This window comes from Panulirus ornatus, chromosome 47 (assembly GCF_036320965.1).
Source record: "Panulirus ornatus isolate Po-2019 chromosome 47, ASM3632096v1, whole genome shotgun sequence".
In the NCBI taxonomy this organism is placed as follows: domain Eukaryota; kingdom Metazoa; phylum Arthropoda; class Malacostraca; order Decapoda; family Palinuridae; genus Panulirus; species Panulirus ornatus.
The window spans coordinates 8,907,595-8,929,939 of NC_092270.1; the positions used below are offsets into that span (position 1 = coordinate 8,907,595).

A 22,345-nucleotide genomic window follows, 5' to 3' on the forward strand; every position below is an offset into this window, starting at 1 on the left:
GAGGTTTTCCAGTCCCCCGCTCCCTTGCTTTTTAGTCGCCTTCTACGACACGCAGGGAATACGTGGGAAGTATTCTTTCTCCCCTATCCCCACGGATTTTATATATATATATATATATATATATATATATATATATATATATATATATATATATATATATATATATATAATCATACATGGAGGTTTGTATGTTATATGGAAGTGCGCCTTCACAGGCACTATATACGTGCTTGTGTATATATATATATATATATATATATATATATATATATATATATATATATATATATATCAAGGACATTAACCAATCAACACACCTTCACGACGAAGCCTATCATAAAGGAAGAGTTACGCCAAACTTGGTGCACGCTAATCCTGGCAATGTTAGCCTAGCTCTTCCGCCGATGTGCTTCAGTGTGAGCAGGGGAATATTGCAGAGCACACTCACAATATCCCGGACGCAAGCGATCTATGATACAACTGGGGCTCGTGGTAGTGGGTTGTGGGGGTAGGATGAAGGATGAATACCACCAGCGAGTAAAAAACAGTATATAAAGTGGTCTATCACTCTTACCTGAGCAGTGACATGTTAAGTACAGTGAGAACATGTGAGAACATCGGTCAAATCTATCCTCCAGTGGGAGACTGGTTCACACATAATTCATCTATGCCATCCATAGATAAAGTACCCGTCACATTTATTTTTCGGGTTTTCACTCGTGAAATCTAAAGGGTCAAATGAGAGACTTGATCAAATACGTGCAAGCCGCTGAACCGAAAAACTTGCAGCTCATAGCAGCAGGGACTGGACCCCCACCCTAGTATAAACCTGAGACAAACTGGCCCTTGAGGCCGTGAATCCTAAAAATAGAATCAAACCTGACCCAAACGTTTGGTCACCTGGAGAGAATAAGCCCCACACAGAACATGGGGAGGAATACCTAAAAGCACCTGATGATACATGGGCGAAGTCTAGTATTTCTGTCCCGAGTATTACTGAAACAAGGAAGCGAAGAGTGAAGAGGATGCATTACTTCGATTGGACAGGAGAGGGTGGGTGGGTTGTGTGGCATGTATGAACACCGCTCTATAAAAACTGGCCACCTCCCGACCTTGAATGTATAAGCCCATGGTACACCAACGGAGACATGGTCCATGGTATATATATATATATATATATATATATATATATATATATATACATATATATTTTTTTTTTTTCATACGATTCGCCATTTCCCGCATTTGCGAGGTAGCGCCAAGAACAGAGGACTGGGCCTTAGAGGGAAAATCCTCCCTGGCCCCCTTCTCTGTTCCTTCTTTTGGAAAATTAAAAAAAAAACGAGAGGGGAGGATTTCCAGCCACCCGCTCCCTCCCCTTTTAGTCGCCTTCTACGACACGCAGGGAATACGTGGGAAGTATTCCTTCTCCCCTATCACCAGGGATATATATATATATATATATATATATATATATATATATATATATATATATATATATATATATATATATATTGTGTGTGTGTGTGTGTGTGTGTGTGTGTGTGTACTGTAAAGCAATGTTTCTTAGATTCATTCATAAAACTACCAACTTTCATTCTAATTGTAAACTTCTCTTTTTCACGACCACCCCTTGTTGATTTAGAATTATGTAGTGTTGAAGAAACAGAAAAAAAAAAAATCATAAGATGTGCGCATTGAAACTGAATACAAAGGTCTCATGTCTGCCATTATCAATCAATGATTTTTTATTTGTTTTGTGTCAACCAAAAAACATTTCTTTTTCTTTTTTGTGAAAGCAAGACTCGACATTTCTTTGCATTCTGAAAGCAGTGAACAGCCTTTAAAATTCTCCACACTGCCCTTCCAAGCGAAAGGTTTGAAAGCTTGAGAAAATGTTGATAAAAGTGAAAGGTCCCCCCCTACAAAGCTTGAAAAGACTGTTTGCTAATATTTCTTTTTTCCTTTTGTGTGATACGGGATTTAAACCCTGTATGAATTCATTCTTTTAGCATAGTGAACAGCATCCCAGAGAAAAGCTGAGGGTATGTATGGGGAAAAAATCATGAAAACAATAGGATACATTTTCTGGAAATCGTTGTTTTAAACGCATGTATTATCAACGTATGCGTTACCATTATGCTTTCAACCCATGTATTACCAACGTATGAATTATCAGTCACTTCAATGCAAGATTCACGTACCTACAGAAGCAAAATCATTATTGAACAAAACGAACGGATGGGGTGGAAAGGAAGCAGTACTGAAATCATTAAATAAGAAACACTTTTGTCCTGTTTGGCCTTTCATATTGATCTTCTCTATACAGCTGAAGAGCATGTATGATGCGTGGTTAGGAAAGGTAACTGATGAATTATATAGGGAAACCTAAACCGTAAAAGAGGACCAGAAGGCACTACAGACTACATCATGCCCGACATGGCGGCAGAATAAGACGACAGCAAGTACTTCAATCACAAAACATGGAACATTTCTGAACACCTGGGAAGTAACACAAGTGATGCATGTATGATATTGAGATCCATAATACATAGGCACATTACTGAATCTAAAATATACAATAAATCATTAAGTACAAAAAAATTGCATTACTCAAACATCACAATTAAAATATCACAGTGCATAATGCTCTAGCAAAACTGCAATTTCGTTAAATGCATAAGCTTTCCAGATCAACATAAAATGATATACCTAACTATAAAATTCAAAGATATTAATGCTAAATATTTCTGTAAAAGAAATATATTTCGCGGAAAACTGCATAGGAGTACAGTTTTACTGAACGTATGTAATCACACCATTTTTATATTTCCCTCTTTCAACTCTTTGAACAAAATACATCAAAGGAAAAAGCAGTTTAATGTTTGTTTCATATATATATATATATATATATATATATATATATATATATATATATATATATATAGTTTGATCTCAGATATTTGAGCAATTATACTTTTCAATCTTTTTATTCCTCTTGTTTGACTAGATCAGTTACAATAGGTTTGAGCTAAAATCAAATTTGTAATATTCGTCTGGATACCTGATATATACAGGAACCCACTTGGAATATTTCTGGACAGTTCATTTTCCAGTGAAATTAAATGTCTCTTGTAACAGAAATTCACCTTTTCCCTGCCCCTACCCACGTTCCATCTTACCTTAAACAATGTACTGTGTGTGTGCGCGTGTGTGTGTGTGTGTGGACCATTGTACAATACAAGCTTCTAAATCAACGTCTATAAGCTTTTATAATGTTAAGGGCGGGTAAAAGGGTGTTTGGGTGGGTTTAGGGGAAGGTGAGTGAGGCGAAGTGGGAGGGTAATGGGATGGCTAGTGAGGATGTACGAGTGAGTGTGAGGGCGTGGTGTTGAGAGTGAGAGAGTAGGAGTGGCAGAGGGCGTGTAGGCAGGTATGAAAATGTGAGGGCGCGGTGTTGAGAGAGAGAGTAGGAGTGGCAGAGGGCGTGTAGGCAAGTATGAGAATGTTAAGTATATTCAGTTGTTTCAATATTTACGGTAGTGATCAGTGAAACAAGTGCCATTTCACCGCTTTCCTAAAACACTGACCAGTAATTGCTATATATACAAGTATATATATATATATATATATATATATATATATATATATATATATATATTTTCCAAAGGAAGGAACAGAGAAGGGGGCTGGATGAGGATGTTTCCTGAGGCCCAGTCCTCTGTTCTTAACGCTACCTCGCTGACGCGGGAAATGGCGAATAGTATGAAAAAAAGATATATAAATATATATATATATATATATATATATATATATATATATATATATATATATTACTATCTGCAAAAGCATATCAATTTATCGTAATCAGCTATTCTGTAATATCGAACATCACAAACTTATTTTCCTCAAAAATGGCACCTGAATTCAATTTTTTATCAAAACATGATTAAGGCTTTGAATTCTTCATATTTAGAAATCTCTAAAGCCCTAAGTTTTCTGGTGGAGTATTTACTCTTGTTTTGAGCTTTTCCTCACCATCTTGGCCAGTCTATAATTTGATCCCCCTCCCCCACCCGACCAGACCCTGAATTTGTTCCTGGGTGGATTTTGTGGGCAATGAGGTGGGTGGGTGGATTTTGTGGGCAATGAGGTGGGTGGGCGGATTTTTGTGGGCAATGAGGTGGGTGGGTGGATTTTGTGGGCAATGAGGTGGTGGGCGGATTTTGTGGGCATTAATGAGGTGGGTGGGTGGATTTTGTGGGCAATGAGGTGGGTGGGTGGATTTTATGGGCAATGAGGTGGGTGGATGTGAGGGTTTAGGAGTGAGAGTGAGGTGGGGGAGTAAGGAAGGGCGTGAGGGTGTGACGGCCACGGGGGTATAGCGGGTACACTGTGAGGGTATAGGGAAGGGCGAGGGTGTAGTGTATACTGTATGGATATAACTCGAAGGGTGTGAGGGTGTCGGTGTAGGTGTAGGGGGAGGTTGTGAAAGTATAAATGCGGAAGTGATGGCGAAGATGTAGGTGCTGGGGTGGTGTGTGACGGGTCTAATAGCTAAAAGACTGAATGTAGAGAGTGTAGTAGGGTGTGGCAGGAAGGACACAGCGCCACACAGACACACACACACACACCCTACGGGCGTAACATCAACGCTGCTACACCCCCAGGATCAACTCTCTCCATCTTACATATACGAGGACTGTGAATGGACGACTGGCGTGGGAAACCAATGCTTCCATTCCACTAAGAAGAGTTCCTGATTCCTTCCACGCATTCCTACGAGGCAAAAGTTTTATCACAACCTTAAACTTTGGTCATTAGGATCACCAGAGACTTTCTACTCACCATTTTTCGCAATAAAAATGAAACTTAGGGTTAGAAATGTAACTTGTGTCGTGGTAAACTTCAGTATATCCATTTCTAGGCGGGAACTGCGTTATCTATCTATTATCTACTATGCGTATGCGACCAACCACTGTGCCGATTGGAAGAACACTGAATGCAAGTGATGAACTGAAGGACACGATCCCGTCCACCAAGCCAGCCATAGAGGCAACGCGCAACCCTCGGCCAATCACGAGGCATATCTTAGTTCTCAGCCAATAAGAAAACTCGCCACCTCAGGTAACATGGATTTCTGGCCAATCACGAGGCTCTCCTCCTCAGGTGTTTAGACGCCTCTGACGGTGAAGAACGCAATATGAACAATAACAGACAATTGAATGGTAATACTTACATTATTATGGCGAGCCTTTATGAATGAATAAAGAACGTTCACACGACCTGTACAGGGATTAGTAATGGCTGCAAAAGTTGCTTGTCCGAGAGCGCGGCAAAAGCAAATATTTTTTAAAAGTTGTGTTGAGTAGCCATGCGTCACTATTCAAGTGATGGCGGGAAGATTCAAACATGCTTGTGGTGTGGTACTCAAGGTGATATACACATACAGGTATGTATATGTAAGTGTGTGGATGTGTATGCACATACATGTGTATGTGGGTGGGTTGGGCCATTCTTTCTTCTGTTTCCTTGCGCTACCTCGCTAACGTGGGAGACAGCGACAAAGTATAATAAATAAATAATAAAAATGTGTTCTAGTTTATATGTATCACTGCACATGACCTATGATGTGGCTAGATGTGATATATAAAGTTAAAAAATGATAATAGAGGTGAAGGATGAGAATTAGGTGGAAATTATGATAATCAGGGAATCAGGGTAATGTTCAAATGGATGTTTATTTAAATAGATAGTTTCATTGTTACCAAGTGAAGCTTATATATATATATATATATATATATATATATATATATATATATATATATATATATATATATATATATATATATATATATATATATATATATATATATACAAAATAATCCCCTTAGTCATATAAGGAAAAATCTTTATATGTTTCATCAGGGCTCTTGGTAATATAAATTATACAATGTCTAAATATATTGTTTCATCCTGCAAGATGACATTACTTTTTTTTCAGAAATGATTTTTAATTGTTTTGTTTGATGGCTTGAATCATTAGACATGCAATATATTTTCTTTTTAATAACATCACAGTAACTACTAGAGCGTCGTTGATCAGCCCACACTATCAGCCCACACAGCTGTGTAATTTGCATATTGCATTATATTAAGGGTTTAGTTAACAATCCCTCATTAATCTATAGCCACGAAATTCAACTAGATCATGACAATACATAATGATCTAAGGAAGGAGGTGGCTCGTTGGTACCAGGAAAAGTCTTATCCATGTATGTATCATGTATTTTATGTGTTGGTATTTTGAGGCAGAGAATAGGAGACGCTGATACAGAATCATTATGAATAATATGACATAATTTTCAAGCTTTCAATACTGAAAAAATCTATCTTTGTCAATCCTTACATAATTTACTGATAATTAAATTTGCCGGAAAATTCTGAAATTCAGTGAGCTACGGAGTATCACCAATATAATCTAGAAACTTTATGACAATCTTATCATACAGTGAACGTTTCCAGGGGTAGATAACATGTAAAGATTCTCACTCTGGGGCGGTGCTCGGCCATGCGTGTATGGCGCTCTGGCTAACTACTAGTAGACAGAAAATTAATCTCCCTTTGTCCTTGATATAGAACAAAAGGTACAACCATATTCCAAGAGATTCAACGCTGTTCATACCACTTCAGTAATATACGTGTTTATACCACGTATATACACGAGATGATATATATACACGTGCATATATGCATACAATTAACTATATACACATTTATGCATACATATATACATACATAAATATAGTATCATACATTTACATACTCAATCACTCTCAGGATAATAATTCATGAATAGATAATATAACAGGTTACGTAATTTGTTGTCTCGTTAAAATCTTGATAAACAGCAAACATCAGCAGGTGTGTTTACAACTTCACCTGTACAGGTGTCAACGTGACAGTCAAGTGGCGGCCAGAGGGTTTCCAGCCTGTTGCTGGTTCTTACCCTGTATACCGATGCAGTACCAGCTCTTGCTCGATAGGAACCACTTAAGAGGCTTCCGCATGGACACTGAGTCAAACAAGTAAGTAAATGGCAGCAGTTGATGAGGTGGGAGGTAGAAACCATTGTATATTGTGGGAACGTTGGCGCAAAAGTTATTGTTGTCATCGTACTGGTCATCCCCTTCAGTCGGGATAATATATCACTCAGGACATATTAGTTTACCCAAGTGGACTAGATAGTGTGATACAACTTATTAGTTATTGTGATAGAAGTCTAGTCGAGGTAAGTCACTGAATTAGTTATGGAATATGAGTGCCTTTTGTCCTGCAGGGTTAGTATATAGAGAATAGAAGTGACGAAACATGTTACGCAGCAGTTATGAAATACGACAATAAAGTTCATATTGGGGAAGGATTCGACGATCAGGGGAACTTTGGAGATTATGAACATAAAAGTTGATAAAACGGTAAAGTATGAGGTTAGTGTTGTTAGAGAAATGATTGTAGACTGAGTGATTTTATGGTGTTGGTGGTGTTTAGAGGATGAAAGGCAAAGAACCAGTGCTCCACCACTCTGTTATGTAGAGAATATGATTACTGGTAGTGTTGTATATGGAGAATATATTAAGTGTGGCAGTACATGATTTGGAGCATTATATTATAATTTGCTGATTTGAATTGTTTTGTAGCAGAGAACAAGAAGCTCAGGAAAATGCTTTAAATCATTTTAGATTTGTGAAAAATTTCTGATTCAACAGAACCTGTGAGGACCTCACCTAACATTTCTTAGCAAGTAATATTTACCTTAGGTATTTGTATAATATAAAAGTGGGATGGTTTGCATTTACCTTCATTTCCTTGGCATTTTGTACATCAGTTTATACGCAGGATTGGGTTTTTTCAGCAAATGTGCTACCAGTGCACAGACAGATGTGGACTCTTGTACAGATGAGAATCTCTGTAACTCCACATTTTCCCTAAGTTTATAGCCATCCCTCCCAATCTTCCTAGTCACCTTCTGTGGTATGCATTTGATATCTGGGTAGTTTTCTTTTTCCCGTCCCAAAGGATTATTATTATTATGATAATGATAATAATGAATTATTATTATTATTATTATTATTATTATTATTAGTAGTAGTAGTAGTAGTAGTAGTATTATTATTATTATTATTATTAGTATTAGTATTAGTATTGTTGTTGTTGTTGTTGTGAGATCTTTTTACTTTATGCTTGCTAATATTATGAATGGTAATTTATTCTGCAGATTGCTGGTGAAATTTGGCCAGGCATCAGCACTAATTGCTGCGCTTCTGTATGGGGTCCTGTCCCTTTCCATGGCATTCTTAAATAAAACTGTTATAAATCATTATGGATTCAACTTTCCATTTTTTATATTATCATGTCAGGTAAGATTGTTTGATGAGCTTCAATATTACTATCTTAAATAAGTTATAAAAGACTGCTTTAACACTGTGCATTATTCAGATGCAGAAAGAAGGCCCTTACACTGAAATAGCAGAAGATATTTCTCTGGACTTTTAAAACTTTCACTTTGTTTTCCTCTTTCATTTTACAGATGATGTTAGCAGTGACAGTATTGGAAGTGATGCGGGCAACTGGAAAGTTTGGATTACCAAGCATAACAGTGTCGTCAGTCAAAATGTTTGCTTTTCCATCATTTTGCTATTCCTTACATGCAACATTGTCTCTTATGGCCTTGGAAGGTAAGATGTTTACTCATTTGATTTTGGTATTAAGCCACAGTGAGGTAATGTGTCTTTTTTTTTCTTTTTCTTATCCTCAGATTGCTGAAGTTGAGTTGCAGTTCTTCTTTCCCACTCTCTGTTCAGAGCTGCTTGTTCTTGTATTCACTGTTTACATCTTCTAGATGACAAAATTTGAAGTATGATGTTAAGTTGCCAGATACATTGATAAACATTGCTGCTATCTCGTAAGTGGTTTAAAAATTATCACATCACACATACTTATTAATGGAATGAATGTATGATTTGTCTTACCCAACATCAATGCCATTTTTGCAGTACATCTTACATGTCTCCCTTAAAGTATAGTGTACAATAAGTAAGTATCTGACTGAGACAAAGGTTCCATAAGACATTTGAATACATTATGAAAGGTGTTGGAGGATGAATTGTATCCATTTATGATATTGTTGAAGTATGTGAAGGAAATATGTTCTGAGCATTTGAATAACACTGCATGTTAGAGAAAAGAATAAATGCTCATTCGTAACTGAAAAAAGTAATATGTGATGTTCATTTTAAGATGTGTGAGATTGAGTTTGCACATATCCACTCTGTGTAAATAGAAATTGAGCTATGGGTGATAGATAGATTATGTAATTTTCAAGTGATAGATTTGTTGTTACGTGTTAATTTAGCACAATGATAGTTGTTTTGATGAAGAGGGGATGACTTTCTGTGTTGCGACAGTGCAAGTTAGAGAGATTAGGAGCAAGCCTTCCTCCTGTTGTGCTTTTATATGAAAATTTGGCTATCAGGAGTGAGAAGATTGGTGGTGCCACCTGAGCAGGAATCCGCTGATCTCAGTCATTCAGTTAGTCCTGAGACCTGTTGTTAGGTGAGTAGAAGAGACTGTTGCCAGAATTATATACTCTAGTTTTGTAACTGTCATCCAACAGTTCTTACATTGGCATTGACACTCAATGTCTCCAACTCAAAGTATAGAAAGATTGAAATATCTCCAAGAAACCTTTCCATCATTTAATCTGCCACTTTTTCATCTGCCTATTGCTTCATACCACTCATTATGATTAGTATTTATTTTCATCTGTTCTTAGCTCACTCCAGTTTAGTCCAGGCAACATGATTAATCTCACTTTTCCTTCCAGTATGTACTGTTTATGTAGCTATTCTGTTAATCTTAACTAATTTGAATTTTGTAAATAGTGGCTTCCCATTTTTGTATTTACAGTAAACCATTTTCATTGTACATTGTGCATTGCACATGACAGCTAGAGAATGGATGTAAGTGAATGTATCCTTTCTTCATCTGTTCCCAGTGCTACCTTGCTATCACAGAAAATGGCGATGAAGCATATTAAAAAAACTAATGTTTTACATATTTTCTTTTTAATCCAACTTATATTTCATAACCATTGTCATCTTTTTTTCATGCTAATCTCACACCCCTTTTTCCATGCTAGACAAGAACTTTAGCATTGTCCATCCATGTCTCACACATACCATTGAAAACTTTCATAGTACTGTATATCAGCAAGTTCCAATCTTTTGCTTTTTTCATCATAATCCTCTCATGTTCAGTCCCTTTACAAATACCCACAAACTTTGAGTGGCTTCAGAACATGCACAGGACATGACAGAGAGCATAAGCATAGGGATGACAGTTACTGAACATTGTCTTCCCAAACCTATATCTCTATTGGAAGTATGTTAGAAGAATGGTATGGTTAGAAGAGTAGAAGTTCAAAAGGAATGGAGTATGATAATGTGTTACAAATCATTCACGTACTCTTTTCACTTGAAGATTATAATTTAGTAATATCCACTAATTCTTGTTTGATTCAGTCATTTTCATGTCTCTAACAGGTATGAATATTCCAATGTATGGAGCTCTTAAACGTTGCACACCACTGGTAAACTTGGTTTTAGCTGTGATGTACCTGAGAAAACCAGTACCTTCTCCTCTTGTAATAACTTCAGTTTTAGTTATTACTGTTGGATGTTTGATAGCTGGTAAGTTATTTAAGGTGAGCAAGGAATACTTTACTGTTTGAAATAATGATTACTCATTAGAATAAACTAATGTTTTAATTATATAATTGAATTTCATGTGACATACCAAAATTGCAGTGTGTTGTGGATGAGAGAGCTTGGGGAGTGAGTCAGTTGTTGTTCGCTGATGATACAGTGCTGATGGCTGATTTGTGTGAGAAACTGCAGAAGCTGGTGACTGAGTTTGGTATTGTGTGTGAAAGAAGAAAGCTGAGAGTAAATGTGAAAAAGAGCAAGTTTATTAGGTACAGTAGGGTTGAGGGACAAGTCAATTGGGAGGTAAGTTTGAATGGAGAAAAACTGGAGGAAGTGAAGTGTTTTAGATACCTGGGAGTGGATTTGGCAGCGGATAGAACCATGGAAGCGGAGGTGAATCATTGGGTGGGGGAGGGGGCGAAAGTTCTGGGAGCGTTGAAGAATGTGTGGAAGTTGAGAACATTATCTCGGAAAGCAAAAATGGGTATGTTTGAAGGAATAGTGGTTCCAACAATGTTATATGGTTGTGAGGTGTGGGCTATAGTTAGAGTTGTGCAGAGGAGGGTGGATGTGCTGGAAATGAGATGTTTGAGGACAGTATATGGTGTGAGGTGGTTTGATCGAGTAAGTAATAATAGTTTAAGAGAGATGTGTGGTAATAAAAAGAGTGTGGTTGAGAGAGCAGAAGAGGGTGTTTTGAAATGATTTGGTCACATGGAGAGAATGAGTGAGGAAAGATAGACCAAGAGGATATATGTGTCAGAGGTGGAGGGAATGAGGACAAGTGAGAGACCAGATTGGAGATGGAAAGATGGAGTGAAAAAGATTTTGAGTGATCGGGGCCTGAATATGCAGGAGGGTGAAAGGCATGCAAGGAATAGAGTGAATTGGAACGATGTGGTATACCGGGGTTGACGTGCTGTCAGTGGATTGAAGCAGGGCATGTGAAACGTCTGGGGTAAACCATGGAAAGTTCTGTGGGGCCTGGATGTGGAAAGGGAGCTGTGGTTTCGGTGCATTATTACATGACAGCTTGAGACTGAGTGTGAACGAATGTGGCCTTTGTTGTCTGTTTCCTTGCGCTACCTCGCAAACGCGGGAGACAGCGACAAAGTATAATAATAAAAAATAATAATAGTATATATGTATATGTCTGTGTGTGTATATATAGGAATACGTTGAGATATATAGGTATGTATATTTGCGTGTGTGGATGTGTATGTATATACATGTGTATGTGGGTGGGTTGGGCCATTCTTTCATCTGTTTCCTTGTGCTACCTTGCTAATGCGGGAGATAAGATGTGTGGGTAAATAGACAAGGTAGGATTAATGATGCGGTGGCACTGCTGTCAGCCTTTGAGTGTATGTTTTCCTTGTTAGATATTGGGTTTGTGGACCTCTGACTGGTAGATATATTTTGAGAAAATGTGCAGTCCATTTGATTCCATTTTGAATACTTCTTTGGATGACTTGCCGTGAAATAGGCAAGGTCTCAGCCACTGCTCAGAATTGCATTGCCATTTCACCATATCTATTTTCCTTCTCTATTTTTTATTTAGGTTGTATGTTAAGATAAGAAGTCATTAAGTTTTTTGGTGTCTTCAGATGTGTACATAATAGATCTCTGTATACTAACTTTTGTTGTGGAACTCAATAGTACCACATTTTTCAGATATCCAGACATATTGTTATACATACAGAGCACTTTTGTCACCCAAATAAACTTCAGATATTTAAGTATTGCTTATAATGGTATATATTCTAGGTATGAGTGACCCATCCTTTGATGGGTTTGCCTATCTAATGGGAGGAATTAGCGTGCTGCTGCAGGGACTGTACCAGACCCTAGTGCAGCAATGTGGTGAGAATAAGTTGTCTCCATTGCATATCCTTCATCTCAACAGCTGTATCTCTCTCATCCCATTCTGGGTTCTTGCTTGTGGCATGGGGGAATTAACTGCTGTCTTCACCTATCCTTACAATGGAGGTGAGTTTTTCTGCATTAGCCTTAAATTTCTGTTCATAATTCTTACGTGAAGTATTGCAGCTGTTTGAGCCCAGTTCATATCTTGGTATTTTGTTAGTGGGAAATCGTAATGCCAGGTTAAAATCAATATCACATAAAAGTGAACGTTATGTATTTCTAATGATTCACTCCTTTAGAGTTCACACATATATGAATTGCAGTTTTATGTGTTAAAACCCTCTCATTTTTAATTTTCCAAAAGAAGGAACAGATAAGGGGGCAAGTGAGGATGTTCCCTCAAAGGCTCAGTCCACTGTTTTTGGTGCTACCTTGCTAATGCAGGAAATGGCGAATAGTATGAAAAAAAATGTATATATATATATATATATATATATATATATATATATATATATATATATTTTTTTTCTTTTTTTTTGCTTTGTTGCTGTCTCCCGCATTTGCGAGGTAGCGCAAGGAAACAGACGAAAGAAATGGCCCAACCCACCCCCATACACATGTATAAACATACACGTCCACACATGCAAATATACATACCTACACAGCTTTCCATGGTTTACCCCAGACACTTCACATGCCCTGATTCAATCCACTGACAGCACGTCAACCCCGGTATACCACATCGATCCAATTCACTCTATTCCTTGCCCTCCTTTCACCCTCCTGCATGTTCAGGCCCCAATCACACAAAATCTTTTTCACTCCATCTTTCCACCTTCAATTTGGTCTCCCACTTCTCCTCGTTCCCTCCACCTCCGACACATATATCCTCTTGGTCAATCTTTCCTCACTCATTCTCTCCATGTGCCCAAACCATTTCAAAACACCCTCTTCTGCTCTCTCAACCACGCTCTTTTTATTTCCACACATCTCTCTTACCCTTACGTTACTCACTCGATCAAACCACCTCACACCACACATTGTCCTCAAACATCTCATTTCCAGCACATCCATCCTCCTGCGCACAACTCTATCCATAGCCCACGCCTCGCAACCATACAACATTGTTGGAACCACTATTCCTTCAAACATACCCATTTTTGCTTTCCGAGATAATGTTCTCGACTTCCACACATTCTTCAAGGCTCCCAGGATTTTCGCCTCCTCCCCCACCCTATGATCCACTTCCGCTTCCATGGTTCCATCCGCTGCCAGATCCACTCCCAGATATCTAAAACACTGTACTTCCTCCAGTTTTTCTCCATTCAAACTTACCTCCCAATTGACTTGACCCTCAACCCTACTGTACCTAATAACCTTGCTCTTATTCACATTTACTCTTAACTTTCTTCTTTCACACACTTTACCAAACTCAGTCACCAGCTTCTGCAGTTTCTCACATGAATCAGCCACCAGCGCTGTATCATCAGTGAACAACAACTGACTCACTTCCCAAGCTCTCTCATCCCCAACAGACTTCATACTTGCCCCTCTTTCCAAAACTCTTGCATTCACCTCCCTAACAACCCCATCCATAAACAAATTAAACAACCATGGAGACATCACACACCCCTGCCGCAAACCTACATTCACTGAGAACCAATCACTATATATATATATATATATATACTAATCAAGCTGAGTGGGTTGGGTACTGTTATGTGGGCCAGGGATTGTACCCTGGTCAGTGGATTAGAAGTCAGAAGCACTAGCTACCACACTATCAAATTTGGAAAATTAAACAGAAAATATTAGAGAATCCCAGAAAACATTGAAAGAACTTAGAAGATTATGCAAGAAAGTTTAAGATTAACGGAAATGGAAGGAAAATGTTGTATTTTTGACAAATGGGTGTTGAAATATGAACAGATTCAATGCTGATGAGGGGATGATATGTAGGCTTACATGGGAAAGTCAGATAACAGAAGACCTAAGGGACTGTGATGAGGTCTTCTGCTGGAGGCATGTGATATTATCCAACATTCCTAGTCAGTTGAGATAGGATAGTAGAGCAGAAATTAGTGAAAGATCAGAAAGTTGCATGAGTTTCCAGAGAAATAGTCATAGCAAAATTTGTTTAATCACATGTAGCAAGGGTAACTAAATTGCAGAATTGTAGTACAGTAATAATGATGAGTAAAAATTGTAGAAGTAACAAAAACAGATATTTCTGATAATGGAACATTTAGGTGGAGTAGGGATTAGGATTTGAAACAGATCCAAGAATATCAGGGGCTGTTGATAGAGTAGATGATGTCAAGTCCAGCTAAGGGTGTCCAGAGTGAATAGTTATGAATAGAATGGCTTTTTGAGAAAGTTGAGATTGAGTAGGTATCGAGATGGTGAGACAGAATGATGGTAGTATGCCTTAATGTTTCTAAATTTATAACTGTTGTTTGGGAATATGGTATGAATGATTCTCTTTTATGTGGATAGGTTGTATTTGACATTGTTAAATTAGGATCAAGATCTCAAGTGTTGCATGCTAGTAAGAGTATCCCAACATTGCAGATGCTGGTTTCAATGTTATCTTCATTGTGCTACTTGTCCTGGGTCTGCTGCTAAACTTTTCGATGTTTCTCTGCACAATGCTTAACTCTGCCCTCACAACTTCCATCGTTGGGGTGTCCAAGAGTGTGTTGCAAACCTTTATTGGATTCTTTACCTTTGGTGGAATAATTTTTGAACCAGTTAATATTACAGGTATGTTTCAAAATGTCCTCTCAATCAAGTAGATTCTATTCCTGAAAAAGTACCTCACACTTTTCCCAGCTGTGGTGACAGCTCTCCTGTGCACTCTTGTCAAATTAATCTGAATATGTGATTGATTGTAGCCCAGAGCTGTCATCAGGAGTTGAGATTACCTTACATACACACATGGCTGCAACTCTCATATGCATACATCTGTACATCTTATACTTTTCCATGTAGAATTGATAAGATTTTTACCATTTAAGGTGATTATTCTTTTCCAGCAGTGCCAGCAAGTTTCTTTTTGCCTTGGCTGTCTGTACCCTGACAGGCAACACATAAATCAATATGCTGGTAAGATTGAAGAAATGATGAGAAAATAGAGCTTTTGGCCTAGATACAGTCATTCAGGATCTGCTGTAATGATGTATAAAGTTAGTTTTTTTCTGGCAATTATGTAAAAAAGGTTCCATCTCTGAAAATTAATCATACTTGATATAATGAATTTACCAGGATATGATTTGATTACAATATGAATTAGGGGCTGTGCATTTATTTTTCTAGATGATTAATCATGTAATCTGGTATAAGTAACTTTTGTTTTTCCATAGTTTTTGACTTCATATCTCTTGTGTGGGGCATTCTCTATTTAGCAAGCCCCTAAGAAGTACAGAAAATCACATTTATAAGTTCAGTGTTATAACTCACATTGTAAGACCATCACTAATTGGTCTTTTATATTTCATTAATTTCTATCAAATGAATTACCAGTTCAACTAGCTGCATTTGACTGGAAAAAATAGTAGTTTTTCCTAGCAGTATTATCAGTAGTAACAGCGTAGAATAATTTAAGAATTAAAAGCAAACAGTAGCAAGAAAAACAGGAGCTGTCAGCATACAGAAGAAACAACAAAGCTGGAAGCAGCTATGGAAATTGGAAGCACTGCGAACAAGCGGTATCTAAAGGTACAACAGCAGAAAGCAGTAGACACAGCAGCAGGAAATTGCTATAACAAAAAGAGGATCTGAAGCGATAATCCTTGAGGATAGGGAAGAAAGAATATTACCCGTATATATTCATTGCATTGTAGTAGGTGATTAAGAGCAGCGAGAATGGGGGTTGGAAATTATCCCCTCTTGTATTATTACTTTTCAAGGGAAGGAACAGAAGAAGGAGCAAATCAAGGCTTTTCCTTACAGTCTCTGTCATCTGTTCCTTGTTAAGGTGGGAAATGATGAACAAGTATTAAAAGAAACATGATAATCTGCTGGGGGAAAGAAACAGCAACAACAAGTAATATGAGCAGCATTCACCAATAGAAAAAAGCAGCAGGAACATTAAGAAGCTGTAGTTGCAGTAAACTGTAGCAACAGTAGCATCATTAGAATTTTTTTTGTCAGGGTCTCCTAGCCTGAGGCTTGAGAAGTGTTTGTTTGATGAATGTTTCTAAAGAAGTATTGTGTAAATGTAAGATCTAGTTAATTTAAGTAAAGTGCATGTCAACTGATCAAACATCATCATCAGTTATTAGCTAAATATTTCAGTTATTTGTTCTTGTAACAGCCAATTGTCACTGGTAGTGACTGTATTATCTCTGTCAGGTACATTAAAGTACAGAAGTCCCTTGTCAGCAGTGGGAGTTATGTTTCTGGAAGACCCCATGGTTGGCAAAACAGGTTAAAGTGGGGTCACCCTTGAGGCATACTTTATGTCTTATAATGAACACCTCAAGCTTAAAAATAAGCATGTTATACTTCAAAATCATCTTAAGCTTTACACTTAGAGGCCATATCAAAAGGCAGAAAGCAGCAAACCAGTTAAAGTTATGAAAATTTTGTTGTGCAAAGGTTGAGAGTTTTTTAAGAGTACCATATGTGGTGAGAATCACATTAAGAAAGAATGATGCAGGTAGAGTATGGGCAACAAAGCTTGGATGTCACGATTACAGTAGCTCTCTCGCACATCACCATATGCATCTTCATGCCACTGCCACAGTGGATTTTGCCAGGCTGGGCTAGAAGTAGCCCAGAACCACTGTGACACTCACCTAATTAGTGGAAAAATACTGTGAATACTCAAAACTTAGTGGTGAAGTTGGTAAGATGGTATAGATTATTTTAGGTATGTATACCTAGAGCTGCATTTGTTAATAGAGTGGAAAGCAAGGGACCACGTACCTAGATCATGCATGTTTTGTTGTTAATGAGCCATTCATTGACTTAATCATTTCTGCTTTCAGGAATTATTCTCAATACAGCTGGAGGGGTGATGTACACATATGCCAAGTACCAGGACAAGAAGACAAAATGGAGAAGGATAGATCTGGGTGACAATGGGATACAGCAAACAGGATGGGAATTAAAAGAAAAATTAATACCTATTAGATGATAGAATTATTTCCTGTGATAATATTGCTGTATTTCTTATGTAGGTTAATGATAACTAGAGAAAAATAATTATGTTGATATTTTTAAAAGTATCTGAAGTATTATATATGTAAATTCTTGGAGTATGAATGTTTTGAAAATAAACCCTTTTCATGGACTGATTCTGTCAGATGGTGAGTGTACTGTACCTCAGTATTATATTATTTATCAAGAGGTTATTCCTTGTCTCAGGTAAGGTTGCATTAGGGATTTTGCTTGTTATCTGTAACACTTTTCTTGTTTCATTACTCCTTTCTGGCTGGGGTTTCATCCTCTTGGAAGGGCAACAACATGAATCATTTATAATTCTTTTTTATATACTCATCTCTGTTCCAAATATAAACTCTTCATCCTTCAGCTTGATTAACTAACAAGTTGCGATGTCTTAAGAGTAAAAATTTCATGTGTCTATCTCCTGTACCTCTGAAGCCTGTTCCTTCTGGGAACTCCCTAGAGGGAATGTCCATGGCAAAAGAATGTCCATTACTGGTGAACTCCAATGCCATTTCTTAGCCTTTAGTGCCTCACCCTTAGCAGGCCATTGGTAGAAGGCAACTCTGCAGTGCTTTCAGAGGTTCCTTCCAAATGTTCCTATTAATTACTTCTACCTAATCTGGATACTTAATGTTCTTACCTAATATTCTAGCCTACTACTTGTACCTATTGCTCCTACCTAATGTTCCTACCTACTACTTCTATCAAATGTTACTACCTGCTACTACTGCCTAATACTCATACCTGCTACTTTTTCTATTGTTCCTGCCATTTTGCCAAAATGCAGGGCTAGTGCATAGTACTCTACAAAAAAATCTAGTTATGAAGAGTGATTTGTGTGTGAAGGAGAGATTGTATGTTTGTAGACATAATGCAGGCAGTCTAATCGTGTCTAAGTCAGAAAGGAAAGACAGCAGATTGACAACCACTGACCTGCTAGCTCACTAATTATACAGCCATCACTAACCCTCTTGATATCCAGGTAGTACTGGTAATATACTTCTCTGGACAGTAGCTACCTACCAACTACTACCTACCAAAATATTTGATACTCTCCTTTTATGATTACTGACTTATTCAGTAACGTTCATTATATTCATTCAGCAGACGTGATCCTTGATTTTTTTACATTCTTCATCCACATTAACCATAAATTTATGTAGCTTAGAACAATTGCTTTCACATTCCTTGTTTTTTAACAAGATTTTACCAGTGTTGCTAATTTTGAATCATCTTTTAGGTATAAGTTAGGTTTTACAGTTTGGCTCATCCTGAATTAAGTTTTACATATCAGATACGCTGTACTGTGTTTCATGAGATGATAACAGAAGGATCAAACAAGGAGTCTATTTCAGATCTAAGCCCTATGGAATTGTTTTTGCATTTCGATAGAGACATTGTCATTCATATTATGGTGTATGTTAGTAGATGGATTTATAACATTTTTCCTTTTTTCATCGTGCATTTTTTATCATTTGGTAATAGGGAGTTGGTTGATTAGTTTCAAGTGACATGCTTAACGAGTTTGTTAAGGACATATGTTTGTACAGTAACTTTACAAGGTCATAAGAACATATGCTCAAACAATTGATGGCAAAGGTTTGCTTTTGAATTCTATTAATTGATGTTACTTTATCTAATGAAGGTACCTTTTTTTTGTAAAAGTTTCATCTTAGACACTATTCTATTGATTGGTGTTACTTTATCTCATAAAGATACCTTTTTTTTTTTTTGTAAAACTTTCATCTTAGACACTATTCTATTAATTGGTGTTACTTTATCTAATGAAGATACCTTTTTTTTTGTAAAAGTTTCATCTTAGAAACTGTTATATGTTTCATTACATATTTCATACATATTCCTATGCATCCTTAGAAAGGTGCTTATTTGTTTCATCAGCTTCTCTGGTAGTTCTTGAAATGAGAATATTATATAGCTTTTTTGGACCACTGATTGTTTACCACTATATCACAGTTGCGAGCATGTTTGTCTCTTGCTTCATCCCCCTTTCCTCATTGATTTCTCTCTTAGAACATTCCACTCAGTCCACTACATTACTTATTTGACATTATTCCCAGTATTACCCTGCATTTTACTGTTCATCAGGATTATTTTGATAGTATTATATCTTTCTCAGTTCCCTATTTTTCCACTAACCTCTTGTTGTTAAATGAAATAGGCCTATGTGAAGTGGAGTTGTTTAGGCATGAGGTTCCAGTGAAATGGAATGGTATCAATATGAAGACTTTTAGAATGGAATACCATTGGGACTAAAACTGTACTTGTGAAATAAAGGCTATGGCAAAGGAGTTAAGTGCTTAGAAGGAAGCTACTGTATGTCCAGGAAAGATGAATGAATGATGTGCTTCTGTTGTTGTATTTGTAGAAGTCAGTGGAAATAGATTTTTTTGTTTTGTTTTGTGGTTGGGTATAAGGGTGTTTACAGATTTTTAGACTGCTGACTTCAGTTTTCTTGGAGTGGCAAAATATTTCAGGTTATAAGAGACTGGGAAAATTAAATATTATTCCACCATAGTCTCATATCACTGTTATGTAAATTGTTTATTCTGTAACAGTGATCACTGAGATATATTTGTAGGATTTGCCTCCATTTGCAGTTACTTATTGCTATAGGCATTGCTGTCTTTTTTCTTAACAGATGCTAAGTTTTTATGCAAAAGTTTGTAAACAAGCATTCCTGTGATCTGATTGGACTTGTTGAATGTTGTGATCTGCCAGAATTGTGAACACTGTAGGATCAGAGGTTTTGGACCTAATTCTATTCATTATGATCAAGTCAAGTGTTGTGAAGACATTCCTTTAGCTCACAAAACAGTATTCTCTTCCCTGCCTTGATGGGTTTCTTTTTCCCAGGGGTCAGAATTACTATTTTCAACACACACATCTGTCCATATTATAAATGCCTTTCCCTTACATTCAGAGAGAGGTACTTCAGTGTAGAGTCATTGTAAATTCTCAGCTGTTGACCATTTGTGCTTCTTAGCTGTGATTTGGTAAGGTATCAAAGAGACTCGTGGATTTGTGATTCATCAGAAACGTTTTTTAGTTTTATTATATTTTATTTTTATTATTCATATACACATGCACTCATTTTGTGTGCACACACTTGGTCAGAACACACAATGTTTGCACATTGATGCATATCAATCAAATTTTACAGGTGCACAAACATAAGTTTAAGTATTCATCCTTATTCACAGTTTTTTTTATGCACATACATGCATATCAGTCAAATTTGACAGGTGCGCAAACATAAACTTCAGTATTCATACTTGTCCATAGAAGGTTTTATGCATGTACATTTCATTTAAATTTTACACGTGCGCAACTCACACACACATAAGTGTTCATGCTTGTAACCATCTATGTAAATGTACATTTAGGACATTTATACAGGTTTACATGCTTGTATTACTATGCATGATTTACCCATTGGTGATAAGTGCACTATCGCGTAAAGTTCATTTGTATAGAATATGAATAACTGTACAGAAAATGTCATGTCTGTGACATATTGGATAGACAGTCTCTGTGATCTGTTTTGAATGATATTGAATAATGTTGCATTATTATGCATGATTTACCCATTGATGATAAGTGCACTATTGCATAAAGTTCATTTGTATAGAATATGAATAACTGTACAGAAAATGTCATGTCTGTGATGTATTGGATAGACAGTCTCTGTGATCTATTTTGAATGGTATTGAATAATGTTTTATGATGTGGTCATTATGTTGTGATGATCCAGATATTATTATAGACATGCAAAATCTTGATTTAACAAAATGGATTTTGTACTCTGAATTACATTAAGAGAAATAAAACATTAATAGTTCTAAATAATCAACTTCAATAAAGAACCAATACTAATATAAAGGGAAAGTTTTGTAGTACTTGATGTACATCTGCCACACTGAATTCAACCAATATGCAACATAATCAGGTATCATTAATGTGTGTGAAATGTATCCTGAAACAATAGGGATTCTTTGTAGGAAAGATGTGGTTTTCATTGTGTTTCAGTTTTTTATTTTAAGAAATTGGAATGGTTACACCGAGAGTACAGATTATGGTAATATAGCAACATTAATTGGTAAAATTGGTAAATATTGGGGACTCCCCTCTAAAAATATACAAAGCTCTCTCCCTCTTTTATAAAAGTGTAAAATGTTCATACAATATTGGAGATTTTATGTACAAATTTCAATAATCCATTACAAAGTGAGGACTTTCTAAAACAGCATGATTTTTAGGAACCCACAAACTTTCAAATGCAATTTGGAACCATCTAGGCATCTTACAGTTAGTAACAAGGATTTTCATGTATGGGATTGTAAAGAAATTCATCTTTATTGGAAAACTACCAGATAGAAGAGTGAAGGGTTTCCTTTGTAAATAGATGATAACTACTATTGCCAACAGACTTGATTGGGATGAGGACTCCAACACTACAAATGTTTATTTTATTTTCTGCAAAAATCATGGATGTGTACGTTGCAGTAGACTTGGAAAGGTATGAA

The 22,345-nt window shown here is 36.8% G+C and overlaps 2 protein-coding genes across 3 annotated transcripts in view; one reads left to right on the top strand and one right to left on the bottom strand.

Annotated features, from left to right (window-relative positions):
- Positions 1 to 5,059, bottom strand: part of bou (glycosylphosphatidylinositol anchored membrane protein boudin) — a 29,805-nt gene extending 24,746 nt beyond the window's left edge. Inside the window, exon 1 of one of the 2 annotated variants that reach the window (XM_071689678.1) lies at positions 4,849 to 5,059. In XM_071689678.1, coding sequence (XP_071545779.1) covers positions 4,849 to 4,921 — 73 coding nt within the window. In that variant the 5' untranslated portion in view covers positions 4,922 to 5,059. The remainder of the gene's footprint in view (positions 1 to 4,848) is intronic. The other variant, XM_071689679.1, reaches the window with a different exon arrangement.
- Positions 5,060 to 6,556: 1,497 nt separating this feature from the next.
- Positions 6,557 to 21,665, top strand: LOC139763524 (uncharacterized). Its single transcript, XM_071689699.1, has 8 exons — positions 6,557 to 6,647; positions 6,951 to 7,088; positions 8,276 to 8,417; positions 8,588 to 8,735; positions 10,602 to 10,748; positions 12,531 to 12,752; positions 15,201 to 15,392; positions 17,621 to 21,665. The coding sequence occupies exons 2-8, from the start codon at positions 7,021 to 7,023 to the stop codon at positions 17,767 to 17,769; spliced, it is 1,068 nt and encodes a 355-aa protein (XP_071545800.1). The 5' UTR covers positions 6,557 to 6,647; positions 6,951 to 7,020; the 3' UTR covers positions 17,770 to 21,665.
- Positions 21,666 to 22,345: the final 680 nt, after the last annotated feature.

What these genes read in the sequence shown, in the direction of transcription:
- LOC139763524 (XM_071689699.1), top strand. Translation starts at nt 7,021, where the DNA reads ATGCAGTACCAGCTCTTGCTCGATAGGAACCACTTAAGAGGCTTCCGC. An exon ending in ATGGACACTGAGTCAAACAA is followed by an intron (nt 7,089 to 8,275) that starts GTAAGTAAATGG and finishes TTTATTCTGCAG; the next exon opens with ATTGCTGGTGAAATTTGGCC. An exon ending in TGAACCAGTTAATATTACAG is followed by an intron (nt 15,393 to 17,620) that starts GTATGTTTCAAA and finishes TTCTGCTTTCAG; the next exon opens with GAATTATTCTCAATACAGCT.